Source organism: Stegodyphus dumicola, chromosome 1, assembly GCF_044657685.1.
Source record: "Stegodyphus dumicola isolate Sdum_Otavi_A_Nest chromosome 1, ASM4465768v1".
Lineage (NCBI taxonomy): Eukaryota > Metazoa > Arthropoda > Arachnida > Araneae > Eresidae > Stegodyphus > Stegodyphus dumicola.
In genome coordinates, this window is record NC_140768.1 from 219,717,467 (window position 1) to 219,744,339 (window position 26,873).

Below are 26,873 nucleotides of genomic sequence, written 5' to 3' on the forward strand. Positions count from 1 at the left end.
CAGCGCAGACTTGGTTGAAAGGTGAGAAAGCCTATTAAAGGTCGCAGTTGGTCGAAAGGTGAGAAAGCCTATTAAAATCACGAGAAATTTTTCACACGTCAAATGAAGAAAAGCGATTATTGTGGACCAAAACGTACAAATGTTGTACCACAAATGACTCAATAAAGGTCATTTTAAGAGATAAGACTCATTTAGTTGCTCATGTTTACGCATCTGACGTTGTTAGACGAAGCATGGGTGAGTAAATAAGATTTCAGCATAACCGATAAACCGTAAAATACCCTCAAAAACAAATACTTTGTTTCTTTTTAATTGAAAATGGCATTCGAAATGTAGTTCCATTTGAAGGCATGATGAATTCATGAAAATATATAGAAATTTTAAAATGTAGGATTGTGCAAACCTATTCTCAGAAACCTTTGCAGGGACATTTCAACATGATTAGGTTCCACGCCACAATTCAAAAATCTGTCAGAAGGTTTATGTTGGAATATAAACCTTATGACAGGACTTTATTGAACTAAATTGGCCTGGAAATTCACAAGTTTAAATCCAATCGAAAAGTTCCGGCACATTATCTGGGAACATATTAGCAAAATGGATTGCATCACAGAAAAGAGCATAATTAAGAACTTTATAAAGTGTGGGTATCCAGGGCCAGATTACCAATTAGGCACAGTAGGCACGTGCCTAGGGCCTACGAAGGCCAAAGGGCCTACGAAGGCCAAAGGTCTTAGGGCTTTGAAAAAAAAATATATTGAAATAAAAATACCCCAAAAACTTATAAACATTTTTATATTATTATATAGTGAAGGTCAAAATAATATATGTAAATACAAATACACAAAAAATACGAATACAAAACGTTTGGTTTACTAAGTAGATCCTAAAATAACTCCTTTTTTCGGGATTTTGACACAGCGAATTCGTGTATTATATCTTCAAAATTAATGCCGCGAGCGACATCACTTTCAATACACAGAAGGCCCAGTGACGAAGTTCTCTCTTGACCCATAGTTGAATGCATAAAATTTTTTATAAACTTCAACTTGAAGAATGATCTTTCTCCTTCTGCATTCGAACCCAATATCGAAAGGTATATGCGCAATGCAATATTAACATTTGGGAAACTTGACACAAGTTTATCCTTTATTTGTAATTTGATGAGATCCGTTATAGAGGTGGTTTTGGGGTACAAATTTGAAAAAATCAAATACTCATCAACAAAGTTTTCTTCTAAGTCAGACGGATACATTTTTACCAGAGCTTGAGCCTTAACCTTGATAATGTCCTCGGTCAGTGTATTATCCGTAAGAAAACTAAATGTGTCATAAAGGCTGGTATACGCAGTGCGTCTCTTTGTCATTTCAGCGCAAAGCACATCCAGAACAATAAAAAAAACATTAATCTTAAAGGAATCTTTGGCACTGCGAGAGGGAGTCTCATCTGGCCCTTCATCGAACTGTCGTTTTCTCTTACGAACTCTAGTTTCGGATTCTTTAAATTCTGAATCTGGTGCAAGGGCTTTTGCCTTAAGATAATAGCTATTATACATGTCCTCAGTTCTGCAGTGAGATAAATATTGAATTAAACTGTCGTAAAGTCGCACCATCGTGTTAAACTCGATGCCAGGTTCTTGAAGAGATTTATTTACAATATCGACGTGTTTTAGTAGATCTTCCCAAATAACTGTGAGTAATACCATCTCCAAAGTATTCATTTGATGGATTAAGGTTTGTGCCTCAATCACTGTTGTAGGTTTCATACCTTCACTAGTTGAAATATTTGTAAGAATACCACGTATATCATCATAATGGGCACATAATGTTTTTACAGCCTCATAACGTGCTGACCATCTGGTCTCTGAAAGTCTTTTTACAGAAATTTTACTTCCCAAAGACCTTAGTTTAGACCATCTTTGAGGGGACGCTGCAAAAAAATTGTAGAGCGATTGCAAAATTTCAAAAAATTTTACAGCTTCTAAGCAGCTTTCTGCCGCCGCTGTGCCAACTAGATTAAGACTATGAGCTCCACATGGTACCCAAGTGGCTGCGCTGTTGATTTCCCTAAATCTAGTTTGTACTCCCGAATACACTCCGCTCATATTAGCCGCATTGTCATAAGACTGACATCTGCAAAATTTTGGGTCTATTCCCTGATTTTCTAAAACTGAAATTAGAGTGTCAAAAAGATACTTGGCATCATGTTTTTCTATTTTAACAAACATCAAAAATCTTTTATATATATCTCCAGTTTTTGAGACATATCTAATAACTATGGAGAGTTGATCCGTATGGCTAACCTCAGGTGTAGAATCCACAGTGATTCCATAATACTTGGCTTCTTTGATTTCTGTAACTATTTTTTCCAATACATTTGACCCCAGTAAAATTATTAGTTCTTCATACGTTGTGGAGGATAAATATGATACTTTTCCGCGGCCTGGATTACCGTATCTTCTTACATGTTCTTCTAGAAACGGATCAAATTTGGCTAAGAGATCGATACACCCAAGAAAATTGCCATTACTAGGATCACCATGTATTTCATTGTCCCCTTTCGGCCAAAAACTTAATTACTTCCACTACTCTTCTTAAAACCGTTGTCCAATATGTGCTTTCTTTTTCCTTGACAATATCAAACGTCTCATCAATTTTTCTAGTTTGTTGGTAGTTCACTAAAGCAGAAATAGATGCAAAATGTTCTTTTGACACTTCATGACTTGAAATTCTCGAATGTGCGTTTTTCCAGTCATTAAAGCCTGTAAGGAATTGGTTACACAGGTTTGGATTTCCAGGTAGGTCCGATTTGAACAAAATACATTTATAACAAAAAAACTTGCCAGTAGATTCGGAAAATATCAACCAGTCCCTTTTTATAATATCATTGTTGTTCAGTTTTCTGAAAAAATAATCTTGTGATGGACATCTCATTATTTCGCCAAATTTAGTGGCGTATAACTTAAAATTTATATCCAATTTCTGCACAGGGTGATTACGAGAGAAGTAATCGATAAGATCTGCGCTTATGGTTGTCCACCGTGCTGGATCAGAACTGAAAATACTTGAGGCTGATGTTGTTGGTAGTGATTCAGGCACCACCTGCTTGGAAGCGTCGTTAAAATTTCGTAAACCCCCGTCAGCCTCGTCTTCTGTGACATTCTCAGTTTTATTGGTTGAACATTCTTGCGAGTCCCAACAAGCCTCAGATTCTTTAGGTCTAACCTCGATCGAGGAAATATCTACCGCATCTGCATTATCTTCTATCTCCTTAGAAATGTTAACATATTTCAATAAAGAACCTTTAATTTTACTAAGCGACTCACTCACTTTCTCTTTCTTTTTGCGTTTTTCATGTCCACTTTGGTGTTTTCTTTTATATCCATCAGACATTTTTCGCTAAAAAAAAAAATATTTAAAAAAAGCTTTTATAAATTGCGCTTAAAAGTTTAAAATAATTTTTTAACTTTCTGATATACCATAATAAAAGCGATGGGCACGCACAAACTAAAATTTAAACTTGTTTTCTCCTTCTTCTCGTCACCTTTAAATATACATTTTAGTTTGCGCCCGTCGCTTTTATTATGCTATCAGAAAGCTAAAAAGTTATTTTAAATTTGTTAAGTAATGCATTTTAAACTTGTAAAACCGAAACCCGGATTTACGAGTATGGATTAAAATTAAGCTATTCCAAAGGTGATTTGGACTGTACTATTTCTACGACTACTACTGGAGATTTTTTACAATAGTATGGCCAAACCACCCCATAGTAGGCCTACTCAAAGTTCCTTGCATTGTGCTGCATTCTACGGCGGACTATTATACTAATAAGAAGTGATAAAATGAAAATTCTATTATTTATAATGGAATGAAGCAATATTCCAGAATCAAAAACTAGGTTGAAATAAGTAGAGTATAAAAACAACTTTCCTTTACTTACCTTACTTATAATAAATTTAACTTCCAGTTTTTAAACTAAAGATTGACTTGGGGTTGAGCGTGATTAAATATAAGCACAGGCATACACGCTCTATCGTAGTGTTTACATATTAACTTATTACACAACTGAGCTACTAAAACAAAAGACCTTAGCAGCAGGGAAAACCTCTCGATCGCGCGCAAGCGTTTGGTAGTGGGCATGGAAACGTGGCCAACTGTGTCAAACGCATGTGCCCGTCCGAGAGGTTTTCCCGGCGGCTAATGTCTTGTCATGTTCATGTACTAAAACCCTGGAATTCTGCATGGAATTTGGTAGATATAAAAGTTGCATTGTTGCAGATAAACTCAATTCTGGAATTATGGCTATTGAAAATGGCTCTATGAAAAATAAAAACATTAAAATCCCAAAATAAAATAATGTTATTTTACCGCATCATCACATTTTCGGATTTATATCTACAACAAAATTATTACTTAATATTAGCGGTCAATTTCAGTTAAAAAATGTTTATTATTTCGGGGCCTACGCTGCTGGAGTGCCTAGGGCCTACGACACCCCATGTAAAAAATGCATGCATAAGTCTAATAGAAATGTCTAAACGCATTATAAAGACGATTTGAGTTAAAGGAGAACATAAGTTTTCTTAATTTTATTATTATGGCTGTATATGAAGGTATATACATAAATTATAAAAACGTCGCTTTGTCCCAATTAATTTGCACATTACAGCACATATATTTTTCATGTTTTTTTCTAAGAATACAAAATGTCCAGAATAGTATAAAAACGGCCATTGCATGGACGTGTTTTTATAACACGGAGTTTAAAAAATTCCTTAAAAAGTACTGCTCTTCCTGAAGGTCTTAAGTTTTTTTTATTAATTTACGTTACACGGACACCAAACTTTTGTTCGAAAAGTGTTCAAGATTGCAGTTTGACTTTCTGATAAGAGTAAAATTTTTGGGTTCTATTATTTACTGTTTATTTGAAAATTTAAGTTAGGAACCGTTAGTTTTCAGCAACACCAAAAACAATTTCCATACACCTAAAATTTTCACAAAATATATGCTGCAGTGACCAGAAAACGAATTTGAGTTATGACGGCCACTCAGATATGTACTAACCATATGTTAAAGCTACCGAGAAATTAAAAAAATTATCTTAACGCACATTTTTTAGTTTGCGCTAACAATAATTCACTTTGCGAGATTTAATTAATGATAACCTAACTTTCCTTATCCCTTTCTTTGTGTACGAGTGGAAGAAAAGTTGCATAGTTAATTTTTTTCAAATAATTTTCTTTATATTATGTTTTTAAATCATAGCTATTATTTTTAGATCCGTAAACCACATTCAGCATTATTATTGAATAAAAAAAAGAAGACAAATTTCAAAACGAGGCAATATGCAAATTCGTTTATATCTTAGGAACATTTTAATAAAAAATTCTAATTTTTTGCATATATGTCTAGAAATATATCTACTTTGAGAAGATGATAAAATTTTTATAGCTTATAATATTAAATATTTTTAAAAAATTATAAAATTTACTAAAATAAATTTAAAGAATAAATCACAAAATATCTGCGATATTAATTTGGATTGAAGTGTGAAAGAAGGAATCAAGTACGTTTAATAGAAGAGGGAATATTAATAAATATATACCAAATACTTGTAGAGACATTAGGTATTTTTTGTAAGCAGGCAAGATGAAAAATTAGCAAACCACCTTCGCCGGGAATCGAACCACGGACCTCTGGAATTCTGCACATTAATTTTGAAGACAGTGTTAATTATTGCAGTTAACTATTAATCTATAATGAGGTTTCTGAAAAGGTTTAGGAATAAAATTGATGTTAGGAATAAAATTGTTAGTTCAATACGTACTTAAGTATGCTCACAAACCACTTACAGTTGATAATATCTATTACCCTTTCTGAAAATTCGAAGTTACACACATAAATCTTTCTTTTCAAAGAATTATCATAAAAATATTAATAAAGCTAATTGAAAACGATTAAAGAAAGTGAGCAGTTTTAGCGTAAGGCATTCCTGCATGATTTTTATGAAAAAAAAAACAGTAAAAATATGTATCCGTTGTTTATTTCATATCTTATATTTCACCCAAAGAGGAGTTTTTCAACGGTTTGTGTGTTACCTTTATTTATTAAATATCATGTTCTTCGCTCCTAAACCATAAAATTCAATTTAACAACAATATCGCAAACGCAAAATAATTTAAAAAGAGCATATCTTTAGAATTTCCGATACACAGTCTAGGGCGCAGGAGATAAAAATGTTTTTTTTCGTACAATGTTGCCACTGCTAGCTTCGAAAATGTTGAGTTTGTTAATTAAAAATTCGTTAAAGTTTTATAAAATATGAAATAAATAATTAAACAAATTCCAAATTTGGGCTTGCAGATGCCCGCATTTGAGAGAAGGAGTACGTTATTCAAAATATGATGTCTCTAGGTACCGCCATTTTTCCATAATGCTAGAAATATATATATATATTCATGCAGATTCTTCATTGTTTCATTTCTTTAAATATAACGAAGGGCTAAAATATTTGGTGGCAACAAACTGAAACGTGAAACGCCATTTTATAGCCCTTCTGAGCAAATTGTCCCTTTGAGCTAATAAATATTGGGAAAATGCAATTCTAACAAAACATTCGCTTATTATATAAGTTAAGCGAATGATGAAATGTATCTAACGTAAATTATAAATATCTGGAGCAAAGGCTGCGATAAATAATCTTAAAGTATATTATTTATATATTTCAATGTTTATCTTTGCTGATGAGACTAACGTTATTTTGAAAAGTATGCAGACTAAATTTCATTCGAGTGTTTTAGACGATTTCTTATATGCAAAGAGCATAGTATAAGAAACTTTAGATTATGATAAAAATATTTACAGTAAATGGAAAATTTTGCTTTTCTTTTTGCAAACAAATGAAATTTGTTGCATTATTACACTTTTTTTCTAAATTTTATTCGTAAAACTGCATAAAATAATTAAAATTTCAGAGGTATAGTGTGCATAAAAATCTGTACTATATATAAACATAATGTTTAATTTTATATAAGAAATAATTTTAAAAACAACCAGGGATGATCAGGTTTGTTAAAATGAGTTCCCTAAAGTTTGAACTGTATAAGTTTGTCTTTATTAAAAGTTAACAGATCATTATAAGAAAATCAATATATACATATCTTGCATTCAGTCGAAGAAAAATATTTCTGCAATCTTCTGTATCATTGACATTTTAAAATGCGAGTAAAAATATTCAAAAATGTTAAGAGTATGTAAAGAAAATTTGAGTTTCAAGCCAGAAATTTAAATTTACATTCAGCTGCACATTTTTTAAATATTCAAGTATATCATGCTTTATTTTCTTATCATAATAGGGCCCCTTGAAGCTAACATTCTCCAGAAAGTTTTGGAAGAGTAAGAAATATCGTTTCTTAGCTTCTGCAAATTGGCCATTCATCTCAATCTGCAAGCATCAACAGGCACAGCTAAATGTCTGCTTTGAGCTGTAGAAGACGGGAAATACAAAATAAAGAAAAAAGGTACGGAAAACTACGTACATTTAATGATATACTGGAATCCTATCCAAAGGTACAAAGATTAAAAATACCGCTACTTGTCAAACTAGAAATATCCTCCATGTTTGAACACTGGTAAGTAAATGTCAGGTCCCTGATAATGCAAACAACGCTAAATTGAATTTAACCTCTTATGATTGTGTTTGGATAGGGAACTCAAGGAAAATAAAAAGACCGGCATGAAAAAAATAATATATGCTTAAGCATAGAAAGGTCTTTTTATTTTTTATTTTGATGCTAGAGTAGACGGGTATTTTGATTGATACGCAAGTAAAAAATGCGAGAGAATTGCAAGAGAATATTTATACAAGAAGTTAAAACTAAGTTATTTTGTAACAATTACACACTATATGGCGTTTAAACATTTTCCGTTAGTTATGAATAAAACTGGAAATATTCATCAAAATTATCATATTTTAAGCTATAATTCTGATATGCATTACAAATTATTACAATCTATTTTGATTTAAATTAATTATATATTTCATTAAGTTGCCATACATAGTCTTTAGCCAGGATTTAAATCTCGCAAAGGTTTGCTTTAATTTCGTTTGGTTTATTTGATTATAGTAGAATAGGTAAAAATTATGTGCCTAAGGGAGGGATGACTTTTTAAGGGAAGTTGATTCATATCCAAGTTACGCGGGAAAAATACGATGAAAACGTCCATGCAACCACTTGTTCATCGGGAATATACCACAGGTCTAAATGCTAGGTCTCAGCGACTTCAACGCTCGGCCACTGGTGGGCTTTCCCAGCATTGTAAAACCATAACAATGTTTCGGCGTGAGGGCACTTAAAACATTGCCGAGCCGCAAATTATCTTTAGAGACTGGCAGTAAGAGTAAATGGGTAAGAGACAGTCAGAATCTTTTGTCGGGTTTTCTCGATCAAAACTGGGGTTCCTTATTTTCCGCGGGTGTAACTCTGTCGCTCCTTGTACTACACCTTGCGCAGCTTTCTTGGTTATGAAACCGCTAAATGGTCTAAATGATGGAGGAAAAGTATTACAGATTGATTAAATTTAAAAGATAAATTAAAAATCTTATATTTTATCTTATGTCAACATATGTTTATCTTATGTCAACAGGAGTCAAGAACTGCCTGTGTGCAAAAATTCGTGTCACGATTAAATTATTACCCTAGTTACAATAGCTTAAGCAAATGAGAAATTTTATATGCATAAAAAATAAATTTTATATAAATGGTAATGAGTATCTTGATTCTAGCCCAGTAAAATTTTTAATGTCTTAAATTTGTTAATTAATTTATCAAATCCTAGTAACAGTACCGGTATTTCTGTTTTAAAGCATTCTCTGAATGTGCATTTCCACATTGCTGACTGAGAGAATTCTCTAGATATTTAATCGAATATTTGCTAATTATCCCTGGAAAACTATAGAATGGAATTTATAATTCAGTTTAAGAGCTCAGAATTTAATTAAAGCATTCATGGCACTAATGTATAGAAAAGCATTCCTAATTATTGCTTTCTTTCCAGTCGTATTTTATTTCATGTATGCAGTATTTCTTTGCATATGCAAATATTGGTAGTAATTCACTTGAATTTTTATAATAAACCGTAAGTTTAAATCCTTTAATTTGCTTTAAATTTTCATTCTAAAATTTTGATAGTAAGCAAAAAAAAAAAAAATAATATTTACAAAAGAATTTGCTTCAAAGCTGCAGGTAAAAAATGCAGTATTATAGAATTTAACGCATTTTGAAAAAAAAAAAAAAATCGTACTGTTGTCATCAAATTGAATATCAGAAAATTAGTAATTTTGTTGTATTGTAATGTAGGAAAGTCTTACTAAAATTTGACATGCGGCCTCAGACGTGTAAAACACTATCAGAAAGAAAATATTTTAACTGATAAATACCCAATTATATCAGTAGAAATTTTAAGCTTAATATTTTTATGAACTTAAAACTCTAGTTAATATTTTCATCCCGATGTAATGAGAAATTGTATACCTGGAAAGTATGAGCAGAGTAAAAAAATAGGACACATATTTTGGGAAGGACTAATTAAATACACATAACTGAATTAAGTTACTTTACTTTTACTAAATAGCTATTTTATTTTGTTAGGCTTTTCTGCAACTAAAAAGGCGAAAGATTATTTCTTTCGCGTTTCTTCGCCAAGATGTAAATGAGTTAGAGTGAATAAGAGTATATTTAAACTGAAGGTAGAGAAAAGGTTAGACAAAGCGTGTTTCTGCTATTGAGTGCGCACATTTTTGTTTTACCAGGTGTTCGAATTCTGAATCTCGGCTTCGAATTTTTCTTGCCGAAGCTAATACCGCGCCGGTATAAGTTTCTACAACCTGCTAGTTTAAATTAATTTGTGTAGTCTTGAACACTCCTTATTTCACAGGGGTCAAGTTTGAAGTTCAAGCATTCAAGTTTTGATAGCTTATCTTTAAATTTAGGTTTGTTAGCGTTATCTTTAAGTTCCTCACCACCAGTAGATGGTGGATTTTGTAAGCACAGAGACTGTGCAGTATGTAAATAATTGAGTTCAATAAAAGTGTCTTTTACGCCGTTTCCCTATTGTATTCATCTTCTACTCTTAGCGATAAGTCATTACACAGGTTTCCAAATAGGTCAAATAGGTCTTGTATAGTTCGACCGTCTCAAGCGCAACCCTGCTTATCCGGAAAGAGCTATGCCGGAGGGAAAGAAAGTCCCCATCCTTCCACCCTATTTTGAGAATAATTCAGTCCGAATGGCGCATGCGTGTTTCGGCTCTTGGTCGCGGATGAGGCGGTCGAACTATAACAGTGTATGTTACCCAAGAAGATAAGATCTTACACATTTAGTAAAAGATACTAATATAGGCATAAAAGCTCAGTAGTACAACTTTAGCTTGCCCCAAACTATCTTATCTTAAGGGGACTCATACACCTTAAAAACCATAAGATCTTCAAATATGTGATTGTTGCAAGAATTGGGATAACTTATTTATTTTAAAAACAATTACTTTCGACTTTTTCCAGCTGACTACATAATACAGCTGCTTTCTGAAATAGTAATCAGAAAGTTTGTGTTGCCACAAATATTTTTATAATTTAATCCGCTTTGTCACAAAATTTTTCGTCATGTTTCCACCTTGCGCGCACAGTTCTGTTGTATAATTTAATTCCATATTTAATACATAGCTTTTATAACATTCTTAAACTACTGTGAACCAAAATTTCTAAGAATTTCATGTTAAATTTTTATTTTATTTGGAGTTCGAGGTTTATAAAATGTATTTTATTTAAAAAAATCTGTAATGGTTTCGAACATAACATTTTTTAATATTAAAATATTCATAAAATTTTTGGTTCACCTAGAAAATAATGCCCACATAAAGAATTCCATCCAATTTCAAGTATATACCATTAGCCATTTTTAAAAGATCATGCGCTCAAGGTGGAAACAAGACGAAAAATTTTGTCACAAAGCTCATTAAATTACAAAAATATTTGTGGCAACACAAACTTTCTGGTTACTAGTTCCAAAGCAGCTATATTATGTAGTCAGCTGTAAAAATTTGAAAGTAATTGCTTTTAAAATAAATAAAATATTCCAATTCTTGCAACAATCACATATTCGAAGGTCATTTTAAGAAGGTCAATTTAAGGTTTAAGGAGACTTAAACCCCTTATGATCTTCCAATAAGATTGTGGCATAATTGCCCTTAAGACTGTGGCATATATGCTAGAAATTTAATTTAACGCATGGATTCGAAGATAACAAAAGTATTACTGCAGTTCAGACTTCATTGAAATAATGTTTTGATAATTTGAAAATATGTAAACCAAAAGTGAATTTTTTGCCATTTTAAACATAAATAATTTATAAGTGCTTAACTTTTTGGAATGCAAAGCTTGTCAGTTTGCCTCGAACTCATTTCTTGTTTTCATTTCCATTGTTGTATTAAATGAAAACAGTTTTGAAAATAATGTTATATTTAAATGAACGATTTTACTTGGAAAATGTAATTCAAGCGAGAAAAATTAAACTAACATAATATTCTTTTTAACTTAAATAAAGTTATTCAACGAATGCAGCTGTTGAAACTGCTAATTCACAAAATTTTATTTATTATCAGTGTGAACTAATTAATTAATTATTTTAATTATATTTTTGGCAACAATTAAAGTGTCCAAAAATAAATGAAAAACATATTGATAGGATCAATCAAAATAGTCTTTTTATCGTTCATGTGCTTTTCTGGAAGTAAAAGATTGACTTGAATGCAGACATTTCAAGTTTTGATTTTATTTGTTAAATTAACCTATGAGATATCATTTGCTATTGAAATGAAAGCATGAAACCGGTGCTAATACCTTTCATAAGAACAGTTATTTCAATAACTATTATGACATCTTTAACTCAAGTTGCAAAAGTGATATTATACAAAAAAATTAAGTTATATTTCTATCAATGCACTTCAGAATTATTGTCATCTATTCCTTACAAGAAAGATACCTACAATTTAGCAAAATTAAAGTTTAGCAACTTTAAAAGTATTAAAAATTAAATAATAATTCAGAAAAGAAGTGAAAGGAAATACAAGATTATAATTTTAATTTCTCCAGAGAAAAACAATATCCAAAGTTTCCATGGATCATTTTCTGAATTGCCATTTAAATTTTAAATTTTTAATTCTTTTAAATTATTATTTTGATGAAAGTACTTTAAGTTTTCTAAGATATAAAAATATTTAGAGATATTTCTAAAATTACAACAAAAATTTTTAATTTAGCCGTCTTACATTTTCTTAAAATTCAGAAATGATCCAGAAATTTTTGCAATCTCTCTAAGCTGTCTATTACATGACAATATTTGCAATACCTGCTAACAATAAATATTGAAGTTCCAAAATCTCAGAAAACATTTAAGTTATTAAAATTTTTATTTAGTTATTCAAATGAATTTGCACCGAAATGATTTTGAAACGAAAATGAGATTTTTGAGCAATACCATCACCTCTAAATTATTATTTGTATTCATGATGCGTTGATGGAAAACAAAGAAGTAACTTTTGTTTAACGAAGTAACTGATACTAATAAGAAGGAGAACTTCTTCAGTTTGCTTAATTAGCATCTAGGTTCCTGATAATATGTAGCGGTCCAAAATAAACCAAACTCAAACTGAGAGCGGAGAAACCGAAAAACGTTAGTGCATTCAACGCAGCAAGCTGTAACACACATTGACCTTGTCTACCTTCTACTTACAATAGCATCGCATTTCCGCTCATGTATTCATCACATGCTTTTGAATTCCACCTTGTACATGCTACACATCTATAACTCCAGGGGACACTTAAAATTTTAAAATCTATGCGACTAAAATTTGGTAAAAAAATTATAAATTTCCCCTGTTAACTGTTTTTGATCATTTGACTTTGTTTTGAATTTACCTTCCCGAAAAATTATCTAAAAAACAAAACTTTCCTTTATCAATGAATTAGACATCTTCAAAGGTGGCCATGATCTTTATTATTAAAGAAATTTAGTCTATGATTATACTTCTATCTTTCTTACGAACGAGGTTTAGTGGATTAGTGGTTAGTCACTCTGACTGCCGTATCGATGGGCCCGTGTTCGAATCCCGGAGAAAGCATAGATGTTTGTAAATGTATAGTGTCTATGCGGCATGGGGGCACTCTAAATATGCGGCTAGCCGAAACTTCTCTTGAGAGGTAGGTGGTAAGGAAAGAGGGGTGGAAGATCCTCAAACCCGTCTTCCCGTTGTGCTGTCTCTCAAAACTGGGGAAGGAAATGAGCTAAAGTTAGCCTGTCGCCTATATAGTAATCAAGGCTGATGCGAATGGCAGACGCATTTGACTGCTTGCTACGAAGAATGTCGTAGATTTTGCTGACCATTGTTAAACAACCGAGACTGTTAATAACATCAGCATTAATTTCATGATTTGATGCTTTATTTTTCATTAAACCTTTACTCAATAGTTAAATATGAATGTCACTTGACGTTATATTTGAAATTTCATGCATGCACAGACTGAAATTTTTGTAAGTGATAATATATTACACGCAATGGCATTTTTTAAATGCTTATTTTCTATATGTAAATTAACACAGCAATTCATTGAATGCTATGGTTTATCAAAGAAAAAACTAATAAGACTGCTTTCAACTAAGTTAAATTGCATAAGAAAGAATTAGCGAAACATTTTACTAACATTATTAATTATTAAAAATAATGCAAAGAAAAAGGAAGAGAGTATTGAAATAAATTCAATGTGAAGCGGACCAGTAGTTAATTAGATTTCGGACACCCGAAGCTCAAGTTTTCCAGATCTTTTGCTTTTCTTTCTAGGCCAAGTAAATAAAAATTGTTAAAATTTTATCTATACTTTTAACTTTTTAATTATTTTGAATAATGACAAAGATTATTCATAAAAGAACATATCTTATTATTATTATTGTTATTAAATTAATTAAAATTCATGATTTTATTTCAGATGAAATAAATGTGACTCAAATAAATTTATTTAATTTGTAGAGCTATTAGGTTATTTTGAACAAGGATAGATGAGAAATGAGCAACGGCTTCGCCTGGAATCGAACCACGGACCTCTAGAATACGCATCGAGCGTGCTGACCACTACACAACGAAGGCATGCTAAGAAGGCAGGAGAAATAGCTTATATACTGCCCACCTTTATAGGACGACTGGGGATTAGGGGACCCAATCTCCATATCCTGGTGGTGAAGAACCATCATCCACCACCTTTTTTTAGTTCGGGCGCCCCTGTAGAGACATTAAGTTATTTTAAAGCAGGAGATGTGAAAAATGAGCAATTCTCTTGCCGGAACTCGAACCACGGACCTCTTGAATTCGCGTCGACCGTGCTGACCACGAAGGCGAGAGAAATACCTTATAAATTGTTAACGTGTCGAAAAGCATTGTTTGCTTTACGCTTTACAGAAATCACAGATATTTCCTTTTTTCCTGTTATCTATAAAAATTAATTGATATAAATGTTATTTTGTTGAAAAACAAACGTGTTTTGAGTTTTTAGAGAAATTGGAAGTATTTCCTTTTTCAACTGTATAATCTTTGTTGAAATAAGGTGCGAAGAATGAAGAAAATAAATTACACTAAACAGATATTTGAATTAGGCTTTATTTATTGATTAATGAAGCTGAGGCTATATTTATTGCTCTGAATCAATTAAGCTCTCGGAAGAGTAATTTCACTCGGACTCTTATTTTGTCGGATAGCAAAGATACTTTGCAGGCTATCTCCAACAATAAAGTTTGCACTTCCGAACGAATTTATGAATCTTGAAATATTCTCAACACTCTGTCTGAGTTGTTTTGCAGTGGATTCCTGATGTCTTACAGTGGATTCCTGTGGTATTGAGAGAAATGAAAGAGCCGATTTCCTGGCAAAGAAACGAACGAGCCACTGATACAAGCCACTGATAACCATATAACTTTTGATTCTACAAGCCACTGATAACCATATAACATTTAATTATGCAAAACTCCTAATTAAATCAGAATTTAAGAGGAGATTTGGTTCCTACCTATTAAATGAAGCTAAGGAAAGACCTGGGAGTGTCTCACTAGTTAAAAGCCAGTTATTCCAAATTTCCCTCATCCTGTAGCCGTGGCGTTATTTCGTCCTTTGACTGGGTACGATTGTTTGAATGCCCATCGTTTTAAAATTCGACTTAAGGACTCTTCAGTCTATACTCTTTGTAAGTCTGGATAGTCCATGGATAAGGAGCATATTGATGAATGACCTGCACTATTATCTTTTAATTCTATTGTCCTTAAGTACTGGGAATTAAGATTAAGACTAATGGCTTAGTAGTCAAACGTCTGGCGTACATATTTCTTGAAGTATTCAAAGCAATACTAAAGCATTTATTTAACAAGAATAACAAAATTTGCCAAGTGAATATAAGTTTGTTTGAGACGTAAAACAACATTAATGAAACTCGAAAAACAATTTCAGATTTGAACTAATTTTAATCTGTTTAAAAAAATTAAGATACATTTTTTATAGCTTCATGTAAAGCAAATAACTGTAATTCAGTAAAGTAAACAGAATGTAATGATAAATAACGTATTTTTAACGTTTTAAGATAACGTTTAAGAAACTTTAGTTATGAATTATTGCTTGAAAATAATTATGTTATATTAAAGTTTTAAGTTCCTTTGAGAAAAGTTTTGCAGAAATAACGGAATTAGCATGCTACCTGAACAAGTAGCTTCAAGCTGTAGGTTCTCGATCCAGATGGTGCCTGAATGTTCAGTTTGGTTTCTTGACCACAAATGGCGTCGAGATAGTAGCTCAGCATTTGAAGCAGGAATCCCGATTTCTAACGCTCTGCTCTTTCGGTTCCGTACCAGAGTCACGTTTATTGGATGCTTTTCCCTCCGCACAGAAAGGTTCAAGTATCGAATGGAAGTGCATTTTCTTACCTCTGAGATTGCTCTTGGATGCGTTAGTCACGTAGGTGCATCTCATGCATTATAGAGACCCCATCGGCAAGTGTAGCCATGCCTAATAAAACGAGGAGGTTTTGGTTTTTCTCCCGCACCCTGGCCGATAAGATGATTTGGTAAAAGCTAATTAGAACGGCGTCTGTAGAGCTGTTAATGACTGGGGGATTGCGTGAATATTTTTCTTTTATTCGTTATTTGCAACTTATTAGAATGAAAGAACTTTCTTTATTCGCTGAATATTGCCACGTACGGAAGAATGATCGCAATTAATTTGAAGATAAACTATATATAAAGCTGTAAGAAATACAATGTTATGGGACAACGAAAGTATACGTTCATCGCAAAGCAATATCTTTAAGATGATACTTGCAATCACACTGAGGCTTTGTAATCTGAGCTAGCTAAGGCAAAAGGCAAATTATCTTTGATGATTGTGCTAAACCTAAGATTATTAATTGATTACAACTTTCTTAAGAAATCGGTACATAATGATACATTTAAAAATCTTTGTCATTAATCACAGATTAAAGAAGAAATTATAAACGAAAAGAAGTGGCTAAGCATCGACTTTCACCTTATCATTTAATTCCACTGGTCTAACAAATATTAATTTGGAAAAGAAGACTGAGACTCTATTTGAGTTTGGAGTTTCTATTTGACAATAGTCATTAACGCCTATTTTAGCTATCTTCAAGATATTTCTGCAGATCCGTAAAGGGATGGTTATTGTCGTCAATTTATCTTAAATAATTATGAAGGAATAACAGAGGGCTTACAATGATAAACTGTATGAATGACACTGGAATCCTATTCCAGTTTCATAGATAGTGTTTTAAACTCAGTGCTAATGATATTTACTTCATAAGATATGCCTGAAAAAGTATTGATAAAATATAAACAAGCTGAATTTTATCTGCATAAAGTAAGTTAAATACTTTTTAAACTTAGGACTGAAAATGCTAATAGAGAAACTTTAGTAATCTAAGGAAAAAAATTTATATTTTAATCAAATTGTTTTTTTACGTATAAATAAAATAAATAATGAGGTTTAAAAGTTATATAAAGACTTAACAGAATAGAAAAAAAAATTTGACGACGAAACCATATGACTTTCTTATTAAACTTAATTAACCGATCCCTAAAGGTAAGTTTAAAATGACATCAAAAATTGCAAATTTTGAAATTAAATATTCTTGTCAACTTCTGTCATACAAGGTTCAAACTTCTTATATTTTTATTTTTCATAACTAGGAAGTAACTTTCCCAAATATAAGTGTAGGAAACGGGAGACCGTGTTAAATATAAGATTTCGCTGCAAGTGGAAAATCAGTTTTTTAAAAATTTGGCATTGACAAAACATCAATATTTTCACCATTTTAAACACTTCTGTAATTGGAAGTATACGACCAAAAATCACAAAAATAAAAGCCGGGCAAAAGGTGGATAGATATATATATATAGAGAGAGAGGGAGGTTTGCTACTGCCAATTACAATGAAAAAAAAAAAGAGGCTCGCAACTAGATGTTAAAGTAGTCCCATATATAAAATTTCAACGTTCTACGGCTAATCGTTTTTGAGTTATGTGTGATGCATTCATGCATACATATATTCGGACAGATAACACGAAAATAATCTATTTTACAATCCATTTTTGGAAAAGAGACTTCTTTATACTGTGCGTATGAACAGACGTCATGCAAAAAAAGTCGTTCAAATGGATACGGGAAAGGATAGAATAGACATTCTGTTGAAATAGGATAACCGAAATATTTCCTTATTACAATACTTCCTTTAATTCGTACAAGAAAGTAAAAAGAACCACCTAAAATTGTTAAAAATAACATTACTGTCGTTCTGTTGCTGTTCTGAATCTCACTTGTGTGACAACGGTCAGCACACGCCTACGACATTCATCGTGGCACGAACTCAAATGCGCCTGTCGTTGGCAAGAGCCTTGAGCACATATAAGTGACAGATCGACTTTAGCCCACTGTCTCCCCCCTTCCCAGTTTTGAGAGAGAGCATTTCGGAAAGACGGGTCAGAAAGTCTCTCACCCCTCTTCCAATACCATCAACCTCTCGAGGGAATTTTTGGCTAGCCTCATATTTAGAGTATCTGCATGCCGCACAGACACTATACATTTACAAACATACATGCCTTCTCGAGATTCAATTCCGGGCCCTTCGATAGGGCAGTCAAAGTCGCTAAGCACTACCCCGTTTGGGCGGCATTCTGACACTTAAGTCAATTTTGATATCTCGGAAGATATATTAGTGATACTTAGGAAATGATTCTACTCTTTGCACCTTAGAATGTTCTCCTTTTAAAACAGAAATATCATTTCAAGCCCAGAAAGCGTTTATCGCAAACTTCGTGTGCAAGTATTCCAGTGAAAAAACGCAGAATTACATCTTGAATGATTAACTTTTTTTTTTTTTTACAAAACTAATGCACAAATCTGCATGTGTCGGACGAAATGAAAATTGTGGAATAAAACCATTGTAAGTACGGATGAATTTTTACGTAAAGATATTTAATAGTTACAACTTTTTTCTCAATATTTTAAGGACAAATCGTTTTAGGTGTATTGTAATCTGAAATTGTCAGATCGCTTTTTTATTTTTTTAATTTTTAGTTTTTATAGTTAACCTTTTTTTTACCAAATATTGAGAATTCTTTCGTTTGCGTTAATACATTTTAGCGATGGTTGTATTCAAACCTTTAGTTTGCTTCACCAGTGGCCAAGCGATTAAAGACAGCTGAATGTCGAACAACAGCTGAATTCAAACTCAGACAAACGGGCTGATTACATATTTGTTTTTAGTAGTTTTATTAATGTGTAATTTAAAAATGAGGAAGTTTGTCTTAGAAGTAAGTCCTGCATGAAGCCATTCCTTCTCTTAATAGAAAGCGCTCGTGTGCTTCGCAATATTCATATAATTAACCTCTCCGTCAAAGATTTAGTTATTCCAAGAACTGAAACGGCTGTACTTTTAAAGAAGACTAGGAAATTATAATTAGGATGATTTGACCAGATTCGCTGTTTTGCCAATGTTTATTTTCACTGCTGCGCTCTGCCTCCTACTTTTCTATAAGATAAACTAATTGAGATCAGACATTAGAAGCAAGTAATGTTTCTTATAAAAAATAATGATTAGTTTTGTTATGAACATATTCTGAAAATTTCTTTTATAGTAAGAAACTTAACTGGAACTTTTTTATATCGTCTGTTAATTTGATATAATGAAATTGCTTTTATTTTAAATTCAAAAGTCTGTTCTTAAAAATATTTTGTGTGTAATTTTTTTGCACTTTGTATGTTGCTGATTCATATAGAAGTACAGTCTTTGAAATTAATTAGTTAGTTTGACTGAAACATTTACAGACATATTAGAATGGGTGCTGGCTCATTGTAGAGAGAAATGAGAGCTCTGATTTTATGGAAAAAAAGGAACTATGGTTCTCTAGAAAACTAGAAATTTAATGAATTTTCAGTTCGCTGAGAGACTAATAAACATCGAATTTAACAAGATTAATGACAGAATTTTATTTGAAAAACTAGGGGAAAGGTTCCCACTATATTTTAGGTAAGGATACTCTAACCCAGATTCTTCTGCTATTATAGTTGTGACATTGTTCCGTTTTCTAACTAGATATGATTGCCTTAATGCTTATGTATTTTATATCAGTTTCAGAAATTTCCCATTGTCTTCTGTTTGTGATTCTGTACAATCCATCGACAGAGAGCATTTAAGCGCTTCATGGTCTTATCAGGATGCAAGACCTAATATTTTTTAAGACAGAAATTTATGAATACATTAAGTGAGGTTTTCTAAATAAGAGCATGGAATTTTATTGCGAACAATCGGAAAGTTTACAGAACTTCATACATTATCCAAACTAATTACAGTATTGTAAACGTCAAGCAGGAAAGAACAATGAAAAAATAATCTATTTGATTTTCATTAAAAATTAAGACGATTTCAGTCAACAACTTGGGAAATCTCTTTATGACCAATGATTTTAATATTCTAATTCTTATTGTTAAAGCAACTTTAAAGTGAATTTCTGTCGGATTCATAAATTTCAAAAAATCAATCACTCCCTTCAGTAATTTTTCCGTCTAAAATAAGTCAATTATGTTTAGTCTTTTAGAGTATTCATTTATTTTGAAAAGGAAAACATACCCAAATCAATTTAATCATAATTATACTGAATACCATCCTAGCTGTATTTATCTGGTTCTGGGACGCTTCTTTGAGGAGTCTAATATAGAGATACTCGGAGAGAAAAATGACATATTTTTACGACATAACTTCCAATTGCATTGGTTGAGTAATAACTAAACTAGAAAGGATATATAAAAATTTAAGTTTCGATTTTCCTTTCATTTATTAAACATTCTTTTAGCGTATAGATCTTATTTATTCACATCTCATATTTTTATTTAAGAATATGCTTTGATTTTTCTGAACTAATTTCTAGCTGGTCGACATCGTTCATGTTGATATATAGTTTTATTATTTATCGAGATCTAATTTTGTAGAGACATTAGGTTAATTGGAAATGCCGGAGAGATGAAAAATGACCAATCGCCTTCGCCGGGAATCGAACCACGGACCTCTGGAATACCGGTCCAACGTGCAGAACCACTACACCAAGAAGGCACGCTAGGAAGGCGGGAGAAATACCTTATAATTTTTTATAAAGACTTTTTATCAGAATATGGGGCGTGGATACATTAATTTTAAGTTTAAAAGTAAGAAAACAATTTAAGATTAAACTACTGCTTCTGAATAATAATCTAGATCAATGGAAAATGCAACCATTGCCCATCACTCATGCACATATAGAACTGAAATTTATGTATACACATTTAAGGTGTTTTTTTTTTTTTTCTTAGCTTCGTAAAATATTGGTTAAACGACGGCAAAAAAATAAAGAATTCCCACATAAAAAAGGATAAGTAATATTATATCCATTTACCAGATTTTAACGTTTAGAAGACAACTCGTATCATTCTGTAGTTTTATTTGACTGCATGTGCGGCGTTTCCGAAGCCACTCAACTCTCGTAAATTTGAGAATCGGAATTCTCGAAAATAGTATATAGGAGCTCTTTTGCGATAGCGGTAGAGCATTCGACTCGCAAGAAATGGTCGCAAGTTCCCTACCTGTAGCTATTGCGATTACTGGCACCGCGCTTTTGATTCGAGCCATCGATATCGCCACGAGCAATGCTATCGCTAGGAGCAACGAAAGCACCGAACAACTGCGAGTAGAAATCAACATCGGCCAGCGGCCGTCACAGTTGACGTGACAGGAACACGTACTTTCTCCACGTGCCTCAGTATGCGTCTTCCGCGAAGCTACTCCCAAATTCTAAAGCGTCGTAATCCTTGAATCCAGCGCATAGGAGCACTTTTACTCTAGTGGTGGAGAATTACGTCCTCCTGTCATGGACTCGAGTTCTATACTCGAAACCAAAGCGTTCTCTCACAACATACTTCTGATTCGATCCATAGATGTCACGAGTAAAAGTCACCTCTAGGAACTCGGAAATCACTGAAAACTGCGAGCCAATAATTCAGCCTCGCTTCGCGGAATTCCACAGTGGTGCCCCTTCTAGGAGATAAGAACACGCTCCTTCTCCACGTTACCCTGGGGAAAACTGATGAACTACGTCACTTGCCCAAAGAATCTCCTTAGAGATTCTTTGACTTGCCTACACAAAGCGCCTTGCTCCAGAAGACTTTAACGGACCCAACTATCCACGCCCCAATGAACGGAACAGAAGCCAGCCCACCAGCGCAACGATCAACCACATGAACGCAATGGGCTCTAAACATGGCAACAAGTCGTCCCTTCTCATTAGCATTCAGATGTTGAGAAAAGGTATGCAGCGTCTGCGGAGACACCAAGCGCTCGCAAATTTTGAAGAGTACGAATTCTTGAATCTAGCGCATAGGAGCTTTAGTGGTAGATGATTCGTCTTCCATGTAGCGACCTCAAATTCTATAACCGAAACCACTGAGGTCTCTCGCACCACGCTTCTGATTCGACACTTAGATATCGCTACAAGCAAAACCTAGGCTAAACACCGAAAGCACAGAACATCAGCGAGCAATAATTCAACCTCACTCCGTGGACTTCCATATACGTATAACTTACGTGAGACACGTCATCAATCAGTTAATCGGCTTCTTATTTCTTACACACATAAACTTAAATGTAAAATATAAAAAACTAAATCTTACAACTTACAGCAGATCTCTGAAGAATTCATCCTTTTTTATTATTAATTTCCTCTTTATTCTTAAGGTAATAGCTTTAAAATGAATAATTATCCACTTCCTTTTTTAGCAGTAAAGCAGGTTTTTAAAGTTTAAGAAATAAATTTGAATTTTTTAGGTTCCATAAAGCATTCACATGAAAGTGTTTTAGAATTTGTAATTCATATATTGTCATTAAATTAAAAAAGAAATATAAAAGTTCATGGATATTGCCAGCAGAACTAGAAATTATCTAGGAAAAAGAAAACCTTTAAAGATAAAATTCTTAGAAGTAAAACGTGCTTAAATTATTATTTATCATTATTTCTTACGTACAAATACCACTTTCTTCAATTTACGCTATGTATATGCATATACATAAGTAAAATTCCTTTTTCACTAAAAGAGATAAAAGGGAATTAAAATGACTTCTTTATAGAGCGATTAATGATTTCTATTCGCTATTTCTTTTGAATAAAAATATATATTAACTTTACTGCGACAGATCTAGTATGCAATTAAATAAAAATAGTCTGCTAAAATGAAATAATTTGTCCTTCAATTCTTTTGTGTATCGATTTACATAAAATTGTTATCTATTATTTTTTTTATTGCATAAAATTCTTTGTTAAATATCCAAACTAACATATCTACCTACTAAAAATTAATCAGTGAAGGAAAATGGAAACTGCTTTTAATATTACGAAAGGGCATAATACAATATTATCATGCTTTCAGAATATGAAAAACGGCTTGAACACCCAGCAAAATCATCATTTGAAAAAATTATTTCCACTTTATGAAATAATTTTATTTAAAAGCAATGGAAATACCATATACAGGGGTATAACAAATGATTTTTCTAATTTTGAAGTTATGGATCGATGTTATGCTTAACATTCACGTAAAGAAAAGAAATAACTTATATTTTTAAATTCGGGCTTGCAAACTCTCTTGTGACACACCGCGTATCAAATGTGATTTATATTTTAAAAAAAATGAATTTGAAGCAGAAAGCTTTTGGTATCTTAGAACGGGCAAAGTGAGTTTCAAAAACTGTACGGTATACTAGATCCATTAAGACATCAGAGTATTCCTCAAAATCAACAAATCGCACTAACCAGGAACTTACTGTTTTGCAATCACTCATTTAACAGTTAGGATACTTAAAGATATGGACTTCGTTTAGGATACTTGAAGATATGAGTGAATATGGAGTATGAAAAATTGTTATGCTGTCGTAATCCTAACAAAAATAAATGTTTACTGTGCAATTTTCCTGATAAAGTTATGCATGCTGTTTTTAACACTAGAATATTTTTTTAAATTTTATCTTGGCACGCTGCAGTTGTGGCCTTTCCTGAAAGGCAAGATAATTGAGCAACTTTCATAGTCTAGTAAGATGGACCTCCACTTCATTGCACAATGAGACAAGTTGCTGCTTGAATGATGAGCTAAAGCTTCCACGTCATTGAGTTTGTCGATATGAGATGGATGATTTAACATTGCTCAGATGAACATCAAAGCTTTATTACATCCAGTCATTTTTCTCTTCAGAAGTATATTGAAAACAATGCTTATGTGCCTGTATTGCTTACAGCGTCAGAAAACCTCCAAGGCTGTGTTACGTGAACAGCTGCTTTGGTGACCATCAGCGAGAAAATGTTATCGGTAGAATCGCAGCACAATATAAACAATATGATGTAACAAGAAGAGCATATAAAATAAAATACATACATTATTTTTAGGGCCAGGTCTATTTGAAAAATTACGACTTCATTTTATGCCGACACTTTTGTTTTTTGTTTACAGTGCTTCAGGAAATAAAACATTTTAAAACACAATGAATCACTTATGATAAACCTGTATATCAGTCGTTAGAAATAAGGGTTAAAACATCGTTTGGAATTATATATATTATTAATCAATTAATAATAATTTCCAAATCAAATAGTTCCCTAGTTTTTTTCATATGATTGATATTATTTCATAATCATAAAAATAATACAGAACTTGGCCTCATAATCAGTACATAAACTATGGCCAGCGGTAAGGCACTTGTACTGCATGGCTTTCACACTGCATGATTACAAGTTTTATGAAAGAAAATCTTCTAAAATGCATATGTATTACATTTGAGTTTCAATTTCGATTGTCTAAAGTTGTTAATTTTTATATTACTCTTGATCATGCAGAGATATCCGGCAGAAAGTTGCAAACAAGGAATTGCGAGAACTGGAATGAAAAGTGAACTAGTTGAACAACTAGTAGTGTAATTTCAAAAATCACTTCATTTATATGCACTGAGAAAGATTCAGAAGTAGGAAAATGAATGCAAAAGGAATAAAAAGAATCAAAAAATAGGTCAGAAACGATTACGTTTACTAGCAAATGATTGCTCCTACTGAAATTCTTTGAAGTAATGGTCAACTATATATTTAGATCTGTACTATCAAATTTACCTTCTGTTTCTCTACCAGAATGCAAAATTAGTTCGGGAGGATTTAATATGAGATTTTCAGACAGTAAGACAAAGCGTGTACCTCTCTAGGCCCACGTTACTCGGTTAGCTATTTCAGATAAGATTATAATCTTCGGTTTGCAATATATTTGCCGATATTTGAATTGTTACACAGGTGAGAAGTCTGAGTAAAATTTGCATTAGATCAATTTTGTAGTCTTTGAATACTAACTGTTTGAAATTTAAATTAAATTTAACAGTTAGTTTAAGTTATCTCGCATAAGTGTTGTTACTTAGCGATAAACACTATTATGTTACTTAGCTGACTGTCTACCTAGAGTTCGGATCCAGTTTATGATAGCTGAGGAAACCAAACTTTATAACCATATATTATAAAAATGGTTAAAAAACGTTAGTGATGTCTGCGATGTTTTGAATTACCGGAGTATAATTTCAACATACACTCTTTACCTTCTCATTTCGGTAAGGCTATTCAAAATATTTTGTCTGCTATACCCTTTCGGATACTTGAAGATGTTCAGAAATGGTTGACAGCTGCATTGCATTGCAGATAAGAGATTCTTCACTGCTAGAAGCTCTTAGCATCTTGGCCAATGCAAGTAGGTTACATGTAGTAAGTATTGTAATAATTTAAGGCAGTGTTGTCTCAGATAGTCTCTTAGATACATGTTGCATGGTCTTAAAACTCTTTTGAAACCAATGTAGTAATGCAATGTATGATGTCCTGCCAAAAGTACCTTGAAACTAACAAGGCTCAGGAATTTAAAACTTAGCAATTCACGTTATTTACGTATACTGGAGACTAACAAGGCTCAGGAATTTAAAACTTAGTATGTCACGTTATTCACGTATACCGGCCATTGAATCTCTGCGCCAGGGGGATACAGCTCAAATCAAGATTTTGAAATCCGTGGTTATCTAGTAATTTGAAACTTTTTAGATCATATATTTTTTAATGTCACTGCATAAATTTGAAGGCCAGTATACAACTGTGCCAGTATACACTGTATGTGTATTCTTATTCTTTAAAGTTCAGAATGCGCTTGGCTGTATTATACTGTATAAAAAATCACTGTTGTTGGGACAGCATCAAGGGATAACATTCAGAATTTTTTTTTTTTTTTTTTTTTTTCAGATATCTAAATTTGACCTAAACTGTTATAAAATTAATTTCTTCAGTAATGCGCAATGTTAGACAACAAAATATACTAAAATATATTATAAGGTATTGCTCCCGCCTTCTTATCGAGCCTTCGTGGTGTAGTAGTCTGCAACACAGCGCGTTTGAGAGGTCGGCGATTCAATTCCCGGCGAAGGCGTTGCTAATTTTTCATCTTGCCTGCTTCCAAAAATACCTAATGTCTCTACAATATTTTTATATAAATCTTAGTTAAGTGTTAAAAAGAAAGATGAAGGTATAGTAGGTTTTCTAAAAAAACTACTACTTGTCACTAGAAAAATGAAGATATTTCAACTTAATATATATTAAGAGTCAACTTGTGGAAAAAATGTAAATTTCATTACTCTTTCCAGGAATGACCCAAAAAAACTTGCATATGCAATTTGTCATTAGACAACATAAAAAAACAAAAGAAAGTCTTTAAAATTTTTCGTACTGAATTCATAAATTACGAAAGTCCACCTATGGCTCAAAAGATGAATTTAGTATGTTGCCCTGAAATGTTCTAGATTCTTGTGAACTCTTTCGCATCGGTAAAGGTCATAATCAATTTTTCTCACACATCTAAAACGTCCCCCCGTATGTACGAATTTTTATTGTAGTGAATTTCCTTCCCCTGCGGCAACTAGAATAGTGAAACTGTTACTTCTCTCTTGAGGATCTTTGTGCGATTTCACCCACTGCGGTCAGTTTTTCCCTAGGTCAGGATTGTAACTGCGAACATCAATAACTAAACGTTGACACTAGACAAAGATGAGGGAAGGTGCATAGTCATTTCAAAAGAATGATTGGCATGCCATTTAACAGCTCGCGAAAGCAATTATCCATTCACTTGTGTGATGAGCGAAATGATCAGGTAGAAAAGGAACCTTTCGAGCGATCTGCCAATGTCTGCATGGCGT

The 26,873-nt window shown here is 32.6% G+C and overlaps 2 protein-coding genes across 7 annotated transcripts in view; both read right to left on the reverse strand.

Moving 5' to 3' along the window:
- LOC118179667 (glutamate-gated chloride channel-like) overlaps positions 1–26,873 on the reverse strand; it is a 683,063-nt gene that overhangs the window by 210,102 nt on the left and 446,088 nt on the right. The window lies entirely within an intron of this gene.
- Positions 887–25,376, reverse strand: LOC146999471 (zinc finger MYM-type protein 1-like). The gene is made up of 3 exons (XM_085808103.1): positions 25,287–25,376; positions 2,999–3,269; positions 887–2,556 (listed from the first exon to the last, which is right to left on the reverse strand). The coding sequence occupies exons 1-3, from the start codon at positions 25,374–25,376 to the stop codon at positions 887–889; spliced, it is 2,031 nt and encodes a 676-aa protein (XP_085664229.1).